This window comes from Mastigoproctus giganteus, chromosome 1 (assembly GCF_048544385.1).
Source record: "Mastigoproctus giganteus isolate SK-2022 chromosome 1, ASM4854438v1, whole genome shotgun sequence".
NCBI classification, from domain to species: domain Eukaryota; kingdom Metazoa; phylum Arthropoda; class Arachnida; order Uropygi; family Thelyphonidae; genus Mastigoproctus; species Mastigoproctus giganteus.
This window is the reverse complement of record NC_143575.1, coordinates 16194367-16217181: the sequence shown is the minus strand read 5'-3', so window position 1 is coordinate 16217181 and position 22815 is coordinate 16194367. Positions and strand designations below refer to the sequence as shown.

Here is a 22815-nt window from a genome sequence, read left to right as displayed (position 1 = left end):
AAATTTGCCTTTAGCCAGCAGGTAGTTGATTGCTGGAACAAACTTCAATCTGTCATTTTGGAAGTTGATAGCTTAAATAAATTTAAGGAGGAACTGGACAAGCATTTAGAGGGAATGGATATGTGAAATTTTATTTTAATTTTTTGGCAGATGCTACGTGAGCTTGCTTTCTTGCATCACATACTACTAGTCATACTTCACATAAATTTTATGGTGTTAAAGAGTATAAATAACCCAAGGGGCTCACATCTGGTGAGTATGGGCTTGGCACATACCCAGGGTCCTGAGCTGGATATAGTCATTTTTATCTTTCATGGTGATCCCCTTTTACTTCTGACTCTCTCTTGCCTGGTACAGCATAAGCCTTAGTGTTCCTTGTACTATATGGCTAATAATAATAATAAAAAGCACTGTATCAACAAAATCCGTTGTTGTTGTATTCTAAGCCTGTTGTATAGGACTTTCCTTTTGTTGTTCAATTATTTAGCCTTCATTGTTAAATTTAATTTATATATAGGTTTAATTGGCGTGGTAATTTTGTAGTACTTTGGTAAGGTTCTAATAGTTTCAAGTCAGTCCTTTCACTGAATACTAGAAACATGTTACTGGCTAGTGAACTTAATACTGGGAATTGTTGCAGCTGCACTGCTTGCTAGTATAATAATAGAGTATAAGATAATTTATTTTAATTATGTAATAAATTTCAAGTTGATTGTATGGTATTTAAATGTTTGTCATCCTTAGACTAGTATAGTGAGCATGGCTTTTGCCCAGTCTGAGATATTGCAGAAAGAAGTATTCCTCTTTGAGAAAATAGATACACCTGGTAGAGAAACTAATAAATATCTTAAGTGCATAACTTTTCTAAGGCCTACAAAAGAGAATGTGGAGCGAATGACAAGTGAACTCAAGTTTCCTAGATATGGACAGTACTGCATATGTAAGTACCAAATGAGTTTGCAGTTTTACTATACCAGTTAAATATTATCGATGCTAAACATTGAGTAGTACCAAATGAATAAATGTTATTTCCGTAAAGAACTTTTTGCTCCCTCCTCCAGACTTTCTTTTGACTAAGTGCTGACAGGTGAAATGAAGTTTGAAAATTGTGTACAGTGCAGCATTCACTTTCTGTTTTGTGGACAGTTTTGTCTCCAGTGACAGAGACCAACTTATGTTGACAATTTTTATGCATACTGTTTTTATAATATGATTGAACTATTAATTTGTTTTATTCTTCTTGTGCTAAAAGGAACAATTTCTAGCTCTATTCTGTTACTAAGGCATTGGCTATTGATTTGCATATAACAAAATAACAAAAATGTGTATATAAGCTTTTTCAAACATTGTGGAAAAGTCAATTTTGGGCAAGGGCTGCATGTTTTTACCTCATGGAAATAAATGCAAGCTGATAAAAATTGCCAAAATATGTTATTTTCTTATCAGGATATATAATCCTTCTTGTATCAAATTTTTGAATATCGTCTATTGTTTTTTTATACTTTGTGTTTGTATTTATTCAAAATGAAAATTTCTCTTAGAATTATCAGTCAACAATAGACAAAAAATTATCTGGCAACTTGTCATACTACAGAAACATAAGGTTTCTGGGCATGTGCATTGTAAAAATAGGGGAAATCCACAAGTCTGGGTTAAAGCCATTTATATACTCTCTTCTGGTAATATTAGTAAGGGAGATGCAGTACAGAAAAACTGTGTATTGCATACTTCTATGTGTTTTCTTGCAGCCTGCATTTAGTGACCATCCAGACCTGTTGATATTTATTTGAGTAACAAATTTTAAACAAAGTGAAACAAGCCTTGGACATTGTTTTATTATTTGTTTTAGCATTCTTCAGTCTTGTGGATTTCCAAAGCGTGTTCAAACTGATTTTTGAAGAAGAGTAGATGAACAAGGGTGGTTGAGCACTGCAGCATTCTTGTGAGTCAAAAATTTCAGAAAGTTTGTCCACAACATACAAACAGTGTGGAACAAACTTCGCGTATTTTTCTTTTTCTGAAGTCTGGGGTAATTATGAGCCTTATCAATTTCTTATTCACATTAACTTGCTTGCTAGCATTCTCAATGTTACTTAGTGATCACTTGCTAGTAAATTGCATACACTGTCCACCAATTGGGTGCTGCAGGTCATTTTCGGTCATTCACTTCAAGGAATGTCTGCTACATCTCTCTGCTCTCTTTTAAAATGATTAAACCACCAAAATGTTCTTGGAATAGCCTCATCCATCCTTTTAAGCTGTTCATAACATTTCTTGTGGACTTTTGAGTAGGACTTTCTTCCTGTTTTACACAAAACTTGATGTTGATCTACAGTTCCAGTGTTTAGTTTCTGGGTGTGACATTAGACATGATACACAAAGAACATTAGCATTAGTAGAGGCTTTTGATGCAAGAAAGCAAACTTATGCAGCATCAGCCAAAAAAAAATAAAAAAATAAAATAACCACTTCCCCTTCACCCCTCTGTTCGTTTGAAATACCTGTCCAGCTGAGCAAGGGATGGAAGTCTGTTCCACCAACAAACCACCCACTGGCTAAAGGCAAATTTCTGCACATCTATCCTACATCTGTCTTTCCTCAATTTGAATTTATGCCCTCTCAGGTGATTATTCTGAGCAAGAGGAAGAATCCCATCAGCATTCAGCATGCTGAAACCATTCAAGACTTTATACACCTCTATCAGATCACCTCGCTGGTGCCTAGTCTACAGACACTGTAATTTGCAAAACTTAAGCTTTTCTTCGTAAGAGCACCCCTTTGTTCCATTCACTAATCTTGTTGCCCTTCTCTGTACTTGTTCCAGCAGTTCTACATCCTTCTTGAAATGAGGCCTCCAGGCCTGTATACAGTACTCTAGGTGTGGCCTGACCATTGCCTTATACAAGGGAATAATCACCTCCTTATCCCTGCTAGAAAAATTTCTATATATCATTGACAATACACCATGAGCTAGAGGCGCCTCCGTAGCCAGGTGGGAAGGAGCAGCAGTGCGTAGCACACGCTTCTTGATTAGACCGGGGTTCTCGCCCATCACCACCAAATACGGAGGATGCGGAAAGGTCAGGGAATGACCACCGCATATCCCGGAGCAATATGGCTTTAGTTGCTAATGCTCCTAAAAACCAAAATAACAATAACAACACCATGAGCTACTCTTGCAGCCCGTCTACACTGCTCAGAGAACTTCATATCTGCCTGCACAACTACCCCCAGGTCCCTTTCATTCTCTACCGCTGTCAGTGTAGTACCACAGAGTTGATACGTTGCTCTGGGGTTGCTGTTTCCCATATGTAGTACTTTACATTTATCAATGTTAAACTTCATTTGCCACCTCTCAGCCCATCTGCTCAACCTTTCCAGATCCTCTTGCAGCAGCATAGTGTCAGTAGTGTCCTTGACAACCCTGCCAACCTTCGTAGCGTCTGCAAACTTATTAGGCCTATAGCACAAGCTTAGACATTAAGCTTGATATACCATCATCAATATCGTTTATAAATACAGAAAACAATAATGGACCCAATAATGAACCCTGAGGGACTCCACTAATAACATTAGTCCACGATGAGCAGTGTCCATTGATTACCACTCTGTCTTCTCCCCCTCAACCACCCCTTTATCCATAGCAGCAATTTGCCTCCAATGCCACACTACTCTCAATTTGTGCAGCAGTCTTCCATGTGCAACAGTATCAAAAGCCTTTCTAAGATCCAGGTATATAATATCAAAGTTATTTCCTCCAACCAGTTCTTTTGTGACTGCTTCATAGTATCCAATCAAATTGGTCAGGCAAGACTTCCCCTTAACAAAACCATGCTGTGTCCGAGCTATAACTGAAGTCTTGTCTAGATGATCCTGCAGTGCTTCTTTAACCAGTGCCTTCATTAATTTTCCGGGAACAGAAGTTAAACTCACAGGTCTATAATTACTTGTCAGCCTTTGATCCTCCTTTGTGAATTGGGGTCACATTTGCACATCTCCAGTACCTCCCCTGAGTCCAAGGAAGCTCTCATAATTATGGCTAAGGGTTTGCTTACTTCCTTTGCTGCCTCCTTTAATATAACTGGATAGATCCCATCCACCCCAGGTGCCTTTCTTGTGTTTATCTTCAACAATTTCTCCTCCACTTTTCTCTCAGTTATTACAATATTCTCTAGCTTACTGCCAGAGTTGAATAGACCTCTGGCATTCCCCTCGCTGAATAACTCCTCATGTGTGAATGTCGATGCAAAATATTCATTGTTTGTTAGCTACCTGAGCAGGGTCATCAACAGTTGACCCATCAATATCAAGTGGACCAATCTGATTCATCCCCTTCCTTCTAGAGTTTACATAAGTAAAGAACTCTTTGCTGTTTTTCTTTGCATCCCTTGCCAAAGATTTCTCGTAATCTACTTTCGCCTGCTTAACCTCCTTTGTAACTTGGTTACAGATCAACTTGTATCTGTCATAGGCTTTTGTGTCACGTGTTAATTTGTATGTATCCCATGCATTTTTCTTCTCTGCCATATGTCTCATTAGTTCATCTGATATCCATTTAGGCCTAAACCTTGAACAATATTTCTTAGTTGGTATGTAAAGCCTAGTAGCTTCCAAGATAAGTTCTTTGAATGCTTCCCATTTTGAATTTGCTGTTGGTAACATCATCAGTTGGTCCCACTGTATAGAATTTAAATACTGTCTCAGTCCATCGTAGTCACCTTTACGAAAGCAATAACCCTTCCCTTTACCCCTAATGGTAGTTACCTCTCTGAGTAAATCCCACTTCAGCACACTGTGATCACTGCCACCTAGTGGTTCCTTTATCTGCAGATTCTTGATGCATGAAGAATCACTATTGATAATCAGATCAAGAGTATTACTCCCTCTATTTGCCTCCCGAACATGCTGATGTAGAAAACAATCATCCAATAAATCCACAAATGCCCTGCTAGTGCGTGAGTAACCAGCCCCCAAATTCCAGTCAATATCTGGGAAATTAAAATCTCGCATTATAAGACTCTCTGATTTACTGGCCCACTCTATTTCCCTGTACAGTTCCTTATTATACTCATCAGAGTCATTAGGCCTATAGCACACTCCTACTCTCAATTTTGATCTCCCAATGCTTATGTCACACCAAACTGACTCAACACTGCACTGTCCAGCGATGTCGACTGGTTTCACTTCCTTGGATTTTGTATTTCTTAACTAATAACATAACCCCTCCTCCCTTCCTATCCTGTCTATCCTTTCTGTAACTTACTGCCAGAGGTGAATACACCTCTGGCATTCCCCTCGCTGAATAACTCCATGTGTGAATGTCGATGCAAAATATTCATTTATTCATTTATTAATGTCAATGCAAAATATTCATGTGATTAATAGAAGTGGAAAGTAAATATAGTTAACTCCTTATCAATTAATTATTAAGATTTATAACTTTATAGAACTCTTAATAAAATTCTGTAACTCTATATTCTCTAAACCTAGCTGTTCAGTTTAGTTAAAACTGTATAATATTTATTACTATGCCGACCAGGTTAGCCAGGTGGGTAAAGTGCCTGCCTGGCAACCCAAAGGGTCACGGGTTCGAATCCCGCCTCTGGCTTGGATCAGAGTAAAATGCAAAAACTTTGGGAGGTGCATTATGGCCACAAAAACCTATGCACCAACAACTAACAAAAAAAAAAATTTATTATCCCATATACTTTTCTCTGTATATATGTATCTCTTCACAAGCAATACTACATTCACAAGTCTTACATAATAATACATGCAGGCATACATGGACTGTCTAAAGCTAATAGTACTGCATTTAAACTACATTTAGCCGACCGGGCTAGCCAGGTAGGTAAAGTGCCTGCCTGCCTGCCTGCTTGGTAACCCAAAGGTCGCGGGTTCGCATCCCGCCTCAGGCTTGGATCAGAGTAAAATGAAAAAGAGGTGCATTATGGCCCAGAAGCCAATGCACCAAAAACTAACAAAAAAAAACAAAAAAAACTACATTTTATCTAAAAATTTTTTCCATACAATTTGTTTGGAAAAAAGAAGTAATAATTAAGAAATAATTGTGAGATCTCTATTTGTCTGATTTTAATGAAGTTTGGTTTGGCTTGACAAATATTTTTAGCAAATTGAAATATAAAATTTCATGAAAATCTGCCCACTCAGATTCCTTCTGTTACATGCAGATAGACAGACAGACAGTGAAGACAATAGGTTCATATGCCTATATGTGTGCGAATGTACCTAAAAACTCCAATTGGTTTATAATATGTTAGATATTTTGAAAAAATATTGTATGTTATATTTTCAATTGGTGTTTCTTAAACATTAAGCTCATCCTGTGGTTAATCCATCAGCATGAAGCGAAATTAACCCAGCAGTTGAAATTTTTTTTCGACAAAAAAAGATATTCAATCCAATATGAAATTAGAATTTACAGCAGTACAATAACATTGCAATACAAGCTGGCATCAAAGGATTGGGTATTTTAAACCCTCCCATACATATCGATTTTTTAGAGAATTTATTTTTGGTTTAATGGAGGATCAGTCACACAAAAGCTCTTCATATTCTAAATTCCAATTCTAAAATGGGAATTTAGAATATGAAGTAAATATGAATATAAATGCAATAAAATGGGAATTTTATTGCATTTGAGTGAGAGGTGTTGATGTCTATCATCAGAAAGTCTTGTTAAAGTTTATTTGTTCCTTTTGTCTTCTAATTAGTTTATGGTTTTGGGAAAGTGTTCATTTTTGAATCTATCCACATTTCCTGTGAGAAAGTGATTCTTCTTTAATGTTTATAATATATTCAATTGAAAATCTTGTTAAGAACTGTGATACCTTTTTGAATAGTTTTGTTTTCATCCAAGATTATCATGTCCACTAACACATTGACTTTGACAATTGTGGTACATGCCAAAATATTGCTTGCCTTTACATTCATTTATTTTATTAAAAAAACAAACAAAAAAGCAAAAAAATAAAATAAACCAAACTTGTATTTAGTAAAAATCCTTATTAATGATCTTTTTTTGTGTATTTCATCAGAATGACAAGGAAAAAAAATCTGAGAGGTATTTCTTTGTAGTAATATTATTTACTAGTAAACAAAGGTTAATAAGAAATAACATATGTGACTGTTTTATGAACTGAAAGTTGCAGTCAAAAATATGTTGTGCTTTTGAAATTTAGGTGTGTTTTTTTTTTTTTTTTAATTATTACTACCACTGCAAGTATATTTTATTTTTGTAGCACATATAGTATTGCTGACTCAAAAATTTAATGAGAATTCTCTGTTCATGTCTGTGCTATAAGCATTGAAAAATTAGGATTGAAAATATGGCAGTGCATCTATTTAGATTACCAAATTTTTAGTTATAAAATTTGGTTGCAAATTAAAAAATATATATTTTATTTTTAGAGTGCTTGTTGTTTTATCAAGTGAGGGAAATTATTTACAGATAGCCTGTAACTTGGTCCTTGAGGTTGTCACAGACATTCTCTCGGATATGCCAGACAAGCTGTATTTGCTACCTGTGAGTCTAAAACCCTGATGGAACTGATATTCGGGTGACACTCAAGTCAGATGGACCCAATTTCGGCGAAGTCTAGATGGTCTGCGACAGCCAAATCCTCTGCTTGCACCTTCACGATGGTGGAATTGTTAGTAATCCTGGGTATAACCTCTATGCACAAGCACACAATGGATGACAACGCAGGTGTGAACCAACGTAAGCAGGGGTCGAGGTGTGGCACCTACACCACATTGAGGAATGCTGCCGCTCTGTGTTACCAGGCAGTACTAGGTGATAGATGACTCTCATCAACTGGTGCAATACCACCACTTCGCTTATTGGAGGCTTGAAGTGGTGGAACCCATGTTTAGTCTCCAGAGCTAAGTTCCGGTCAACCTTTCCCCATCTCTTCCATCATGCAGTATGATTGATGACTTTTGAGGTTATGATGAACATCATGGCGAGATCCAATCTTCATTACATTTCTAGGGTACAGCTCTAAAACGGTGTGCGCAGACAAGCCGCTAGTTTGTACACCGGACTGAACCTATTGGTAACTTTCTAGTAGGCTTCCGGATCAGCTAGTGTATAATCTTGCTACCTCTACTCTGCCAGATAGTGACTGGAGGGAGTCAGAGTAGTGTGTATGCGGGAGGCATTGTCGAGGCCACGTTATGTCAAGGATCCGGGTATATTCTAACCATGTGTACGCCATATCCAAAATGTCATTACTTCATACAGCACGTCCCACCCACCATTTCTTACTATTGAATACACTATGAATTGTCAAACTTATAGAGCAAGCTTATCTGCAAAAAGATCTAAACATCTCAAACACTTCCTAATTCATTTCACAAATATACGTGGTCTCAATTCTAATCTCAACGATGTCCATTTCCACTTGCAGTCTGCCAAACCCCATGTTCTTTTTTCTGGCAGAATCTCAGTTATCGGTTGATTCAACTACTGCTCATCTCAGTTGCCCAAATTATTTGCTGTGTGATTCCTTTACCTCAAAGGTGGTACTTGTGCATATGTCCATTCCGATATTCCCTGTCAGAGACTTGGTAATTTGGACTCTTTTCGATCTTCTCTGGCTTAAAATCTCTCTACTTGATTGTGTCAAATTCATCTGTTGTTTCTATCGTTCTCCCAACTGCACTAATCACTTCGAGCTCTTCGACTTCCTCTCTTTGCAACTTCACTTTCTCCAGTCCAACTTTCCTAACAGCGAGATAATTTTCCTTGGTGATTTTAATGTTCCCAACTTCAGCTGGCTTCCGTTTTCTATTCGCACCAACCCAGCTGGTCGAGAGGCTGAGGCTTTTGCAATTACTAATGACCTTGCACAGATTGTTCATTTACCTACAAGAATACCAGACAATCCTATCCATACAGTCAACATGCTTGATCTTTTTCTCACAAACAACCCTTCTAAGTACACGATTGAAGTGAGAGGTCCTTTAGGCACTTCAGATCACAACTTGGTGATTGTCTCTTCTCCAATAGAGCCTTTATCTCATGGCTATTCCCAAACTCTTATTGTTTGGCATTACAAGAATGCAAAATGGGACGACCTGCAAGATTTCTTTTCTTCTTTTCTTTGGTCGGATTACTGTTTCAAAACTTCTGATGTCAACATTTACTTAGATCGTGTCAGTGAAATTATTTTTGCAGGAATGGAATCCTTTATCCCACACTCCACTTTAAAATCTTGTCCTTTATCTAAATATTGGTTTTCCAATAAATGTGCTAAGGCTGTTCAAGAGAAGAACATTGCATATCGTAATTGGTTTGTTTCTAATTCTTCAGTTTCATTTTCTTCCTACGCTAAAGCTCGCAACAATTGTAAAGCAGTTATTAATCAGTCCAAACTACAGTTTGAACAGGCTAAGAGTAGAAAATTTGCTTCTTGCCCTAATGGTAGCCAAGCATTCTAGTTTCTTGCCAACGCTATTGGCCACAACTTTTGTCCATCTCTGTCCCCACCTCTGTCCAAACCAGATGGTTCTGTTGTCACTTCAGTCAAGGATAAAGCTGATCTGCTAGCATCCCATTTTTATTCCAACTCATGTATTAATGATCTTGGTAAAACACCTCCCACCATTCCCAACACGCTCCTTGCAATGCCTCCTGTGGTCTTCGGTCAAAAAGATGTCAGAAGGATTTTGACGAATTTTGATGATAAGAAAGCTCTAGGTCCCGATGGTATTTCTCCACTTGTTCTCAAAACCTGTGCTCCTAAACTTACTCCTGTTCTTTGCCACCTTTTTTCACTTCCTTATTCCAAAGGTGTTTTTCCTTCTGCTTGGAAATTTATTCATATCCAGCCAGTTCCTAAAAAGGGTGACAAATCCCTCCTATCCAATTATCGTCCCATTGCATTACTTCTACTCTTTCTACAGTAATGGAGAAATCAATTAACCGCCAACACTTAAACTACCTAGAAACCTTCTGTCTGATCAACGATCGCCAGTATGAATTCCATCAGTGTCGATCCACTGGTGATATTCTGGCTTATGTTATCCATTTATGTACTATTTCAATGGAAAAGTTCTTTGAAACACAAGCAGTTGCTCTTGATACCTCAAAGGCTTTCGATTGTGTTTGGTCTAAAGGTCTTCTAAACAAGTTTCCATCTTATTGTTTGCCAACTGTTTTTTGTAATTGGTTATCCAGTTTTCTTTCTGAACGCTCACTGAGGGTGATGGTAGATGGTTCTCTGTCTTCTAACTTCTCCACTAATGCCGGTGTCCCCCAAGGTTCAGTTCTTTCTCCCGCTCTTTTCCTCTTGTATATTAATGACCTTCTTCCATTGACTGGAAATCCTATCTATAGTTTTGCCAATGATAGCTCATTGCATTCCACTTTTCATTTTGAGAAACCTTGTCCTGCTCAATCAGCTTCAATTTCTCGAAAATCTGCTACAAATTCCTTAAATGCCAATATCCAGGTAATTCTTCAGTGGGGCAAAGACAACTTAGTTGGTTTAAATCCTTCTAAAACTCAGTCTTGTCTTATATCTCGCAAAAAAGGATTCTTCTGCTCCTATGTTTATCTTTGGTGACACTCCGATTTCTAGGAAAAGTGATATCTCTTTTGGAGATTACCCTGACTTCTAATCTCTCTTGGCACAAGCACATTACAAATATTTCTTCCTCTGCATCTAAAAAACTTGGTTTTCTCTTTTTCTCTCGGCGTTACTTTTATTCCAAACAGCTGTTCACTCTGTACAAATTGCAAATCCGCCCTACCATGGAATATTGTTCCCACATCTGGGGTGGTGACGCCAAAACCTCGCTCAGACTTCTTGATTTTGTTCAGAAGAGGGCAGTTGGGTTAATTATTTATTTGTCTCTAACAGTCTCTCTCCACTCGCTGTCTCATAGACGTACTGTTTCTGCTGCATGCCTCTTCTACAGATACTTCCATGGGCACTGTTCTTCTGAATTGGCTTCTATAATTCCCGCTCTCTCTTTCAAAACAGTCCGAACACGTCCCGCCACTAACCAACATCCATTTACTGTCCAACTTCAAACTCACAGAACCAACTTTTCATCTTCCTCGTTTATTCATTCAACTGCCATTTTCAGGAACAGCCTTCCTTTATACGTATTTCCTGAAAATTACAGTCTACAGAAGTTCAAGTCTAATGTAAACAAATATCTTCTTTTGTCTTCTCAACCTTCAACCCAAGCACAGTACTAAGTACTATAGGTTCTAATACCTCTCGTGTTTGGGGTTTACATAAAAAAAAAAAAAAAAAAAAAAACCTAAGTAAATAAATTTGTGTAAAATTTTACCACATGTAATTAATGATTGAAAGGCATATACTTGAGTCCGTGTAAACAGTATGGCCTTATTGTATTTCCTTTCAATCTTTTGAAAAAGAAATCATTCGATTTTTTTCTGTTCAGTCAGCAATTCTAATGAAGCCTTGGTATTTGGGGTGTGTTTTCATCTGTAAAGTACAATATTTATGATTGCATTGAATATTTATGAACATTTTCTGAACACAGTATATTTGCATTTATCTGTGTCCAGTAATATTTTATTTTTATTGAACTATTTAAATTTAAAGCTAATTATTGGCATTAATTAATTGTCAGCTGATTATTAATTAGCATTTACTGTTATCAGAAATCTCTATCATGAGTATACCAATAAAGGCTAACACATTTTATTTGATTAGTATTTTCATTAAAAAGTTAATTAAAATTTTGAGATTCTAGTACTATGAAATCAGAGTATGACTTTTAATCTTTAGTTTTATTTTATTTATTTATTTATTTTTGGCTGATGCTTTATAAAGTAGCTTTCCTGCATCATCTGCCACTACTAATATTAATTCACACCAAATTTTATTAATGGATTGTATGCTTTAATGTGAAATGTTTTAACAATATTTGAAGATTTCTGAAACATTATTATATTGATTATTTTGTGTTTAATTTAGAATTTTTTGGTAATGTTTGATTAAAATTTTTATACCAGTTTTCTTCCTCCAGATTTTAGTAATTTTATTAGTAAGAGTGATATCAAGATTCTGGCTGAAGCAGATGAACATGAAGCAGTTCGAGAAGTAATGGTAAAATCCATTTTATTTATAGACCTTTTTAGGTTAATAACTAAATCTTGTGATTCTATACTAAATTTTGCAGTTATATAGTTCTAATTTTTTTTTTTTTTTTTTTTTTGTTGGTCAATGCTGTATAAGCTTGTTTCTTTAGATTATTTGCTGCCACCATTACCAATAATAAGGTAAAGGTGACTATAGAGGTCTCAGACAGTTTTTAAATTCTGTACAGTGGGATCAACTGATGATGTTACCAACATTGAATTCTAAATGGGAAACCTTCAGGGACTTAATTTTGAAGGCTCCTAGGATTTTCATTCAAACTAAGAAATGCTGTTCAAGCTTTAGGCCTAAATGGATGTCGGATGAATTAATGAGGCTCATGGCAGAGAAGAAGAATGTATTGGATGCATATAAAGTATCAGGTGAAACAAAGCCTATGGCAAGTATAAACTAGTCTGTAATCAAGTCACAAAGGCGGTTAGGCAGGCGAAGGCAGATTACAAAAAATATTTGGCAAAGGATGCAAAGAAAAACAGCAAAGAGTTCTTTACTTATGTAAACTCGAGAAGAAAAGGGATGAATCAGATTGGACCACTTAACATAAGTGGGTTGAATATTCATGATCATACTCAGGTAGCTGATAAACTGAATGAGTATTTTGCATCTACATTCACACATGAGGAGTCATTCAATGAGGGGAGTGCCAGAAGTTTATCAATCACTAACAGGGAGCTAAGTGATTTTTAATAACTGAAAACAAAGTGGAGGAGAAATTGTTGAAATTAAACATAAGGAAGGCACCGTGGGGTGGATGGAATCTATCCAGTTATATTAAAGGACGTAGCAAAGGTAGTAAGCAAATTCTTAGCCATAATTATGAGAGCTTCCTTGGACTCAGGGGAGGTCCCCATGAACTGGAGGTATGCAAATGTATCACCAATTCACAAAGGGAGTTTAAAAGGTGACACAAGTAACTACAGACCTGTTATTTTAACTTGTGTTCTGGAGAAAATAATAGAATCACTGGTTAAAGAAGCATTGCAGGATCATCTAGACAAGGCTGCAGTAATAGTTAAGACACAGCATGGGTTTGTTAAAGGGAGGTCTTGTCACAATTTGATTGGATACTATGATGTGGTCACAAAGGAACTGAATGGCAAAAATAATTTTGATATCATATACTTGGATTTTGGGAAAACTTTTGATACTGTTGCACATGGAAGATTGCTGTACAAATTTGAGACGTATGGCATTAAGAGTAAGTTGCTACAATGGATAAAGGGATGGTTGAGTGGGAGACGACAGAGAGTGGTAATCAATGGATACTGCTCTTCGTGGACAAATGTTATTAGTGGAGTTCCCCAGGGTTCGGTGTTGGGCCCATTGTTGTTTTGTATATTTATCAATGATATTGATGAAGGTATATCAGGTTTAATGTCCAAGTTTGCAGGTGATACAAAGGTTGGCAGGGTTGTTAATGACAATAAAGACAGTATGCTACTTCAACTGGATATAGATACGTTGGGAAAATGGGCTGAGAAGTGGCAACTGAAGTTTAACATTGACAAATGCAAAGTACTGCATATGGGTAGCAATAACCAAAGAGAAATGTACCAAATGTGTGGTACTACACTCAGGGAAGTGGAAAGTGAAAAAGACCTGGGGTAATTGTGTAGTCAAATATGAAGTTTGCTGAGCAGTGTGGATGGGCTGCTAGGGCAGATCATGGAGTCTTGTCAATGATATATAGGAATTTTGCTAGCAGGGACAGGGAGGTGATTATCCCATTATACAAGGCAATGGTTAGGCCACACCTAGAGTACTGTGTACAGGTCTGAAGGCCTCATTTTATGAAGGATGTACAGTTGCTAGAATGAGTACAAAGAAAGGCAACAAGATAGGTGAGGGGAACAAATTGGTGCTCTTACCAAGAAAGGCTTAAGTTCTGCAAATTGCAGCTCCTGGAAAGTAGGTACCTGCGAGGTGATCTGATTGAAGTGTATAAGGCCTTGAATGGGTTGAGCAAGCTGAATGCTGATGGGATTCTTCCTCTTGCTCAGACTAAGAACCTGAGTGGGCATAGTTTCAAATTGAATAAAAATAGTTGTAGAATAGAGGTGTAGAAATTTGCCTTTAGCCAGCGGGTAGTTGATTGGTGGAACAGGCTTCCATGTTTTGTTGTGAAAGCTAATAGCCTAAATAAATTTAAGTGTGTATATATATATAGCATTCATATTTCCAACTTTATGATCTTATTCAAAATAAACCAACAAAATAGGTATTATTATTTATATGGTACATTGGCATCTAAAGCCATATTGCACCATGCATATTATATATCTACAAATTTGTTTACAGGCCAATTTACATGTTATATGAGTTAAAAAAAACTTCATTCCCCATTTGAGATTAGTTAAACACAGTCCTAATTGAAGAGGTTTTTAAGAATTCCTCCCTTCTCTGATGGTGCTTCATATCCAATCCAATAGTGTGAAATGAATGAATAGAAGAGGTTGAAATTTGATAATATGAAGACTGTTTCTCAAAGAGCATAGTGTGAGAGGCGCCTCCGTAGCCAGGTGGGAAGGAGCAGCAGCAGCAGCAGTGCGTAGCACACGCTTCTTGATTAGACCGGGGTTCGAGCCCCTCACCACCAAATACGGAGGATATGGAAAGGTCGGGGAGTGACCACTGCATGTCCAGGAGCAATATGGCCTTAGTTGCTAATGCTCCTAAAAAAAAAAACCGAACCAAACCAAGCATAGTGTGAGAAGAATGGTGAAGTGTTGCCATCAGTGCAATCAAGGATTTGCAGGTAAAACACCCACTGGGTGGCAGTGATCACAGTATACTAATTTGGAATTTAATTAAAGATATGACTACTGTCATGGGTAAAGGGAAAGGTTTTTGCTTTCATAAGGGTGACTATAAAGGCCTTAGAGAGTTTTTAAATTATATGCAGTTGGTCCAACTGATGATGTTAAAAACAGAAATTTCTGAATGGGAAGTATTCAGAGAAGTAATCAAAGAAGTTACCAGGTTTTTCATACCAACAAAGAAATACTGTTCAAGGTGTAGCTTAATTGGATGTCAGATGAACTGTTGAGATGTGGCAGAGAAGAAAAGTGCATGGGATGCATATAACTTATCAGGTGATACAGAAGCCTATTGTAGATATAAATTAGTCTATAATCAAGTCACAAAGGAGGTTAGGAAAGTTAAAGCAGATTATGAGAAGTTTCTGGCAAAGGATGCAAAGAAAAACAGCAATGACTTTATTAAATGTTAGGCTACTTGATGTCTATCAGTTAACTTAACATGTTTTTCTAGCAGGGATAAGGAGGTGATTATCCCCTTGTATAAGGCAATGGTGTATTGAATGGGACAATGGGTTGCTCTTACAAAGAAAGGCTTAAGTTTTGCAAATTACAGTGTCTGGTGACTAGGCACCTGAGAGGTGATCTGATTGAGGTGTATAAAGCTTTGAATGGTTTGAGCATGCTCAATGCTGATGGGATTCTTCCTCTTGCTCAGATTAATCACCTGAGAGGGCATAAATTCAAATTGAGGAAGGACAGTTGTAGGATAGATGTTTGGAAGTTTGACTTTAGCCAGCAGGTGGTTGATTGCTGGAACAAACTTCCATCTGTCATTCTAGAAGTTGATAGCTTAAATAGATTCAAGGCAGAACTTGACAAACATTTGGAGTGAGTGGTTGGGTGAAATAAGGTGTTTTTTTTTTTTTTTGGCTGATGCTATATAAGCTTGCTTTCTTGCATCATGTGCTAATGTTAATGTTGATGACCCTGCTCAGGATGTAGACAAATTGATTGTATTTTTGCATCTACATTCACACATGTGGAATTCTTTAGAGAAGGGGATGCCAGAAGTTTATCAAGCTCTAGCAGAGTGTTAAATGATTTTGTAATGACTGAGGAAAGTGGAAGAGAAATTGGTGAAGTTAAACATAAAAATGGCACCTGGGTTTGATGGGCTCTATCCAGTTGTATTAAGGGAGGCTGCAAAGGAGGTAAGCAAACCCTTAGCCATAATTACGAGAGCATCCTTGTATTCAAGGAGGTCCCTATTGACTGGACATCTGTGAATATATCCCCAATTCATAAAGGGAGATCAAAACGCAACATCAGTAATTACAAACCCGTTAGCTTAATGTCTGTTCCATGGAAAATAACTTAATGATTGGTTAAAAAAGTAGTGCCGAACCATTTGGACAGACATGCAATTATACTGTAATCACAGCATGGGTTTGTCAAGGGTTTTTTTTTGGCTAACCAATCTGATATGTTACTATGATGCATTGACCAAGTAACTCAATACAAAAACAATAATTTTTGACATCATATACTTGGATTTCAGGAAGGCTTTTGATACTGTTTCACATACAAGACTGCTATACAAACTGGAGCAATGTGGCAATAAGGGCAAGTTGCTGCTGTAGATAAAGCGATAGTTGAGTGGGAGAAGACAAAGTGGTAATCAATGGACGCTGCTCTTTGTGGACTAATCTTATTAGTGGAGTCCCCTAGGGTTCGGTGTTGGCCCCATTGTTGTTTTCTGTATTTATCAATGATATTGATGAAGTTATATCAGGCTTAGTGTCCAAGTTTGCATATGATATAAAGGTTGGCAGGGTTGTTAATGATCTGGGTTAATTGTGCAGTCAGATATGAAATTTTCTGAGCAGTGCAGACAGGTTGTCAGAGCAGCTCATGGGATCTTGTGAATGATATAGAGGAATTTTTCTAGCAGGGAAAAGGTGATTATCCCTTTGTATAAGACAATGTTCAGCCACACTTTGATTACTGCATGCAGGTCTGAAGGCCTCATTTTAGGAAGATGTAGAGCTGCTGGAATGAGTACAGATTAGGGAAACGAGATTGGTGAGTGGAATTAAGGGTTGCTATTACCAAGAAGGCTTAAGCTCCACAAATTGCAGTGTCTGGAGACTAGGCACCTGCCAGTGATCTGGTTAAGGTGTATAAGGCCTTGAATGGTTTGAGCAAGCTCTGTGTTGAAGAGAATCTTTCTCTTGCTCAGATTACGCACTTGAGGGGGCATGAATTCAAATTGAGGAAAGGCAGTTGTAGATTAGATGTGTGGAAATTTGCCTTTAGCCAGTGGGTAGTTGATTGCTGGAACAAACTTCCATCTGTTGTTGTTTAAGTTGATAACTTAAAAAATTTAAGGATGAACCGGACAAACTTTTGGAGTGAATGGGAATTTTTTTTTTTTTTTTTTTTTTCTTTTGGCTGATGCTACGTAAGTTTGCTTTCTTGCATCATATGTCTCTAAGCATATCACAAATATTTCTTTCTCTGCATCTGAAAAACTGTATTTTGAATTGGTCTTTATCTTCTGACTTTAGACCCCTTTTAGCATTCAAGAAAATTTTCAACTTTCCTTCATATCTTTCAATTTCTCCTCAGGTCTGAGTTGATGTCATTGAACAGAACTATGCTAATGTTGTGGTATAGCACATTATCTGGGATGGCTGCTTCAGACAAAGGCATGTTATGTTGTTCAATCTAGGCAGCAGTAGCATTTTTACCATTTTATCAGTTGCTCCAGAGCAAGATTTCATAACTCCAGTTACATTTAGATTCTGCAGTTGATTGAACACCCTTGTGAATTGAATTGTCATTACTGTGAAATATTCTCACTGTAGATCATTCAGCCTTGTTACCCTTTGAAAGTTGATTCTCTTTTTGCATCTATCAAATCAATGAATAACTTCATCTCTAAAGAATGAGATTTTTGTGGCCTTTTTTTTGTATATTATTTTTCACATTCTTAGATTTATTTTTTATTTGTTTTCCAGTCATATTTTTCATCTATGCTAACATTTTTATGAATAAAAACAACTAAATACAAACAAAAAAGAGGTCAGCAGAAGCACCATATATTACATTACTGGGGCAATGTAGAAGGAAGAAGGTAGAAATCTGTGTGTGCAACCTAATGGATGTCATTCCTATTGCTTTCAGATAAATAAATACTAGATTAAATTATCTATGTAAGTTGATAGAAAATAATGATTCAAATATAATTTTCCAGCCATACTTTGCAGAGCATGAAAAAGAAATCTCCATTGCATTTCCATTTTACAAATAATTTTTAATGTCATATTTATTAATAATCTAAGAAATTAGAAACTGAATTAGAACTCAGTGCATCACAATATTCATAGGAATGCATAAGATGCAATAGTTGACTTTAGCATTGGTCTGAAGCATTTCCTAATGGTATCAGGTTAATCAGATTATATATTTTAAACCAAAACACAAATTTCAAGTGCACTTTTAATGAGACCATATTGATTGAAAACTCGCATGAAAATTTTTGTAAATCTGGAATTTTTATAAGAAATAGCTATGAAAAAATTCTTTTATATAAAACACATAAAACCACATAAAAGATTAAATGTTTAAGTTAACTATATATAACTAAGCTCTTTGACCATGCAGCTGATAGTGTGACGAAAAGTGAAAGTTAAACTTAAAATGAATTAAAAAGAATTTCCCATAAGAAAGAGTACACTTCTTGTAGGTTCATCATTATGATCAACCTAAATCTAATAACTGGGAAGGAGTAGGTATTGAAGGAAATAAAAATGCAGCAGAAGACCATTGACATCTCAGATTAATTCATGAGGGCATCCTGCAATGCCATTTGGAGTACAGTCAGTCCTCGTATAGCACGATAGTTGTGTTCCTAGAAACCCTCGTGCAATGCAAAATCACGCAATATAAATAACAGGCCCTATGGGAAAAATAGGGTTAGGTGCCGACCACCCAAGATTGAGCACACATTTGTAACCAAAACATTACCAAAAACAATAAATTATCGTAATAAAATACTTACGTATTTTATTACGACTATTACGTAATAAAATATTGCTAATGCTTTTCCTTCTATCATAAACAGACTTGTTTTTTGTTTGATTTTCTATCTAAACAGATGACAGCTGTTCCATCTCTTCCAATTCTTTGTGTCTTGATCTAATGGATTTTAATTACACTTTGAGTTGTTCCTGCTATGAAAGTTGTTTTTATTTTCTCTACATTCTTTGTAATTCTCGGCGTTGCCTCATTTAGGCCTGTAGCACGTGCAATATCACATGGCCTTTCATTTTGCTCAAAGCGTTTCACAATTTCATATTTTTTCTCTATGGACAGAGGCGGACTGGCCATAAGCCTTACCGGGGAAACCCAGGTGGGCCGGAGGCTGGTGTGATTTTGGCCATAAGCCTTACCGGGGAAACCCAGGTGGGCCGGAGGCTGGTGTGATTTTGGCCATAAGCCTTACCGGGGAAACCCAGGTGGGCCGGAGGCTGGTGTGATTTTGGCCATAAATGCTAGTATGAGGCCACTACAAATTTTCCCGGGTAAGAATTTTTGACCCAGTCCACCTCTATTTATTGATATTGCTTTTCGTTTTCTCTCTGAATCTGTAGTGTCTTCACCAGGACTCTTCCTTTTCACACTTTTTAAGTATTTTACTCATTTTTAGGGAATAAAGCCCAATTACAAAATGAGGAGGCATGCTTGATACACAAACAAAGCTGTGCGTGCTTGTAGCAACTGAATAAACAACACCGTAAAGGCAGAGACACACTATGAACACCTCACTGGCTCACATTTTACTAAAGCACATTTCTGGGGGTTACTACCATAAAACAATAAAAACAATTTCCAGTTGCATTCCTGCTAGTGGAATCTGTTTTAAACTGGTAGTTAACTCGATCTAATTGCATTTGCGATAATACCGATAGTTGGAATTGTGTGGGTTTTTACGTTATTATGGTGAAATGTGTTTCCCCTTCACTGATATAAAAAAACATAAATACATTTTCAGAATCTTCTCTTCATTCCTATTGTGTTGCGTTCAGTTGGGGTGATTCCGCGTTCAACTGCCATTTCTTGTAAACACAAAGGCGAATTGTGCATAAGCGAATTTGGTTTGTGTTATATACGATATTGATCCCCTATTTATAAATCGTGTATGATCGAATTCATGTAGTGTAAACACGTGTTATACAAGGACTGACTGTATAACTGTTTTGAATTTGTTCTACATTTCATGCAAATTGCGAAGTGCATTGTGCGAATTGTGCATAAGCGAATTTGGTTCGTGTTATATACGATATCGATCCCCTATTTATAAATCGTGTATGATCGAATTCATGTAGTGTAAACACGTGTTATACGAGGACTGACTGTATAACTGTTTTGAATTTGTTCTACATTTTATGCAAACTGGCAATATTTTCAAAAGTACTCTAAAAATTTGAGTTCTGTCATAAGTTCTGCAAGTTTTATTCAGCAATACTGCCTCATAATTATACAGAATGATTGCATAACAATATTTTAATGTTCTGCAAGTGTTCTCACTGTACAATTTACTATATATGTTTTTTCTTATAGGAACTGTATGGAGACTTTATACCAGTTAGTCCTCACTTGTTTAGTTTAAATATAGTAGGTTGCTATCAGGTAAATATATATTTATAGCACATCATTCTTTGAGAGTTATTATATTTTTTATATTATATTTTTATAATTTTTTTAATATTTTTTATAAAAAAATTATATTTTTTGTGTATTCTCAGTTATATAATTTGAAATACACTGTTAATTTTTTATCATCAATTGTATTCATATTCAATGAAGACATAAATTCATTGTTTTATCCCTATTAAATTTTTCTCATTGGAAGTGAAGCCATTTGTGTGAGCATACATTAATATTCTTAAAATTTGTTTAATTGGGAAAGGCCATTGTGGTTTCTACCCATAGGGTAAACTATATACTATATATATATATATATATATATATATATATATATAGATATAGATATAAATATATAGATATTAATATATACTAGAGGGCTTCACCCCCTGCTTGCTTTGCTTGCAACCTCTGCACATGCTTTTCTATGTAAAATGTAGAGGTATGACGGAATAAGTAAAATCTTTTCTGTGTAAAAGGCACACCTGTTGAAATGTACTGATTGATATCTGGGGCCCCGTGGCCAAGAAATCAGAAGAACAACAGAACCCAACATAAATCTATACAAATCCACACTCCACATACATCTGGCATTTACAGAGTACTGTTATGCTCACAAGAGTACTAAAGGTGCAGTTGTGGGAAACCACCAGTGGTGCCTCACCCCCAAACACTATGTACACTATGATCAATGTCTAATCAGGAAATGACCTACATAATTATTTACCTGTGCATTTGTAGTGACTTAATTCCCCTGCCCACTTGTATCACGTGATCTGCATCCCTCTTCTCCTATTGGCTATCCCACCACGTGGCATTCTCAAGGTGGAATAAATATCACTATGTAATTATTTACCTACATTTACATAAGCCACTTAGGAAAAGGCCTTTTTCTTCGTGTTCCATAATGTGTGAGGAATATTGTTGCATCCGAAAGAGCAGGACTAAAATATTTACAAACAATGCAAATATTTAAAATATTTACAAAATACTGAACTATTTACAAATATACAAACTATATTGGGTCCCTTCATTCAGCTGACATTACAATGTAACATCAAATGATGCCAGACGTGGTCATGTATTAGACAGTAAAGCATGTGCACAACGTTGGTGAACGTTATGGAGGGAGTTGTCTTTCGATGGAAGACAACAATGTAATTATTTACCTATGCATTTTTAGTGATGTAATTGCCCCGCCGTCTTCTCCAATTAGCTCAAAATGTCACTAGGAGGAAAACTTTTTTAATGTATAGAGATATATATATATACAGACTAGCCTCGGTTAACGTGATTAATTCGTCCTGTGAGTGCATTGCGCAAAACAGAAACGCATTAATCAAATATAATAATAGGAAAAATTATAATTGGTCCTTGACCTTCTGGAATGTCCATAAAGTATTTTAAAAATACCCTTTAAATAACTTTTTAACAGTATACAATGTAAAAGATAATGAAAATAATTATGGAATTAAATGTTTATTGCATAACACAGCGGTTCCCAAACTGTGCGCAGCGGAATATTTTAAATTTTCGAGGGAAACACAGCGATACTCGATATCTGTCGGACACCGCGCGAACTACTAGCTCGAGGTAGTTCACAGTTTCAACATTTCTTATTAAGTTGTTTGGACCTAACTACTAAATGGAACTGTTAGGTATTTCTTTTGGTCTAGGTGCACCATGAAAAAATTACTGAGACACTAAGGGTGCCGTGAACCGAGAAAGTTTGGGAAGCTCTGACATAAAATACACAATGCAGAAATGACTGTTGCGGAAATATTTGAACAATGTTGACTTTTTCTTTTCATCAGTCAATTTCCGATAGCCGACAACAATCTTCTCTGGGCCCTGGCGAAATAAATATCGCAGAGAACCTCAAACCTTTTGTTTGAAGTTCTCTGCGATATGAAAGATTTCATCTAGTTCTTTTACCGTTATCTCCTTCGTAGTAACATTTTCATCTGGCACATTTAAAAATTTGAATTTTTAAATGCAAGTCTGCATTGACTGCATTGACTTTATTAGCGGGAGACAAACAAGTAACACGTTTTCGTCCAATGGTTGATGGAACACACAGAGGCTGCAGCAGGCAAATATTTGTTTATTGCCCATCCAATGCACAATTCAAATCATTTTCAACTATCGCATAAAAAAAAAAAAGATCGCATTAACTGGAAATT

General features: G+C 36.5%; 1 protein-coding gene across 1 annotated transcript in view; it reads left to right on the top strand.

The window, feature by feature from the left end:
* Nucleotides 1–22815, top strand: part of Vps45 (vacuolar protein sorting 45) — a 142738-nt gene that overhangs the window by 7785 nt on the left and 112138 nt on the right. Inside the window, exons 2-4 of the mRNA XM_090378827.1 lie at nucleotides 745–940; nucleotides 12034–12113; nucleotides 20549–20617. Of these exons, the coding sequence (XP_090234953.1) occupies nucleotides 745–940; nucleotides 12034–12113; nucleotides 20549–20617 (345 nt within the window). The remainder of the gene's footprint in view (nucleotides 1–744; nucleotides 941–12033; nucleotides 12114–20548; nucleotides 20618–22815) is intronic.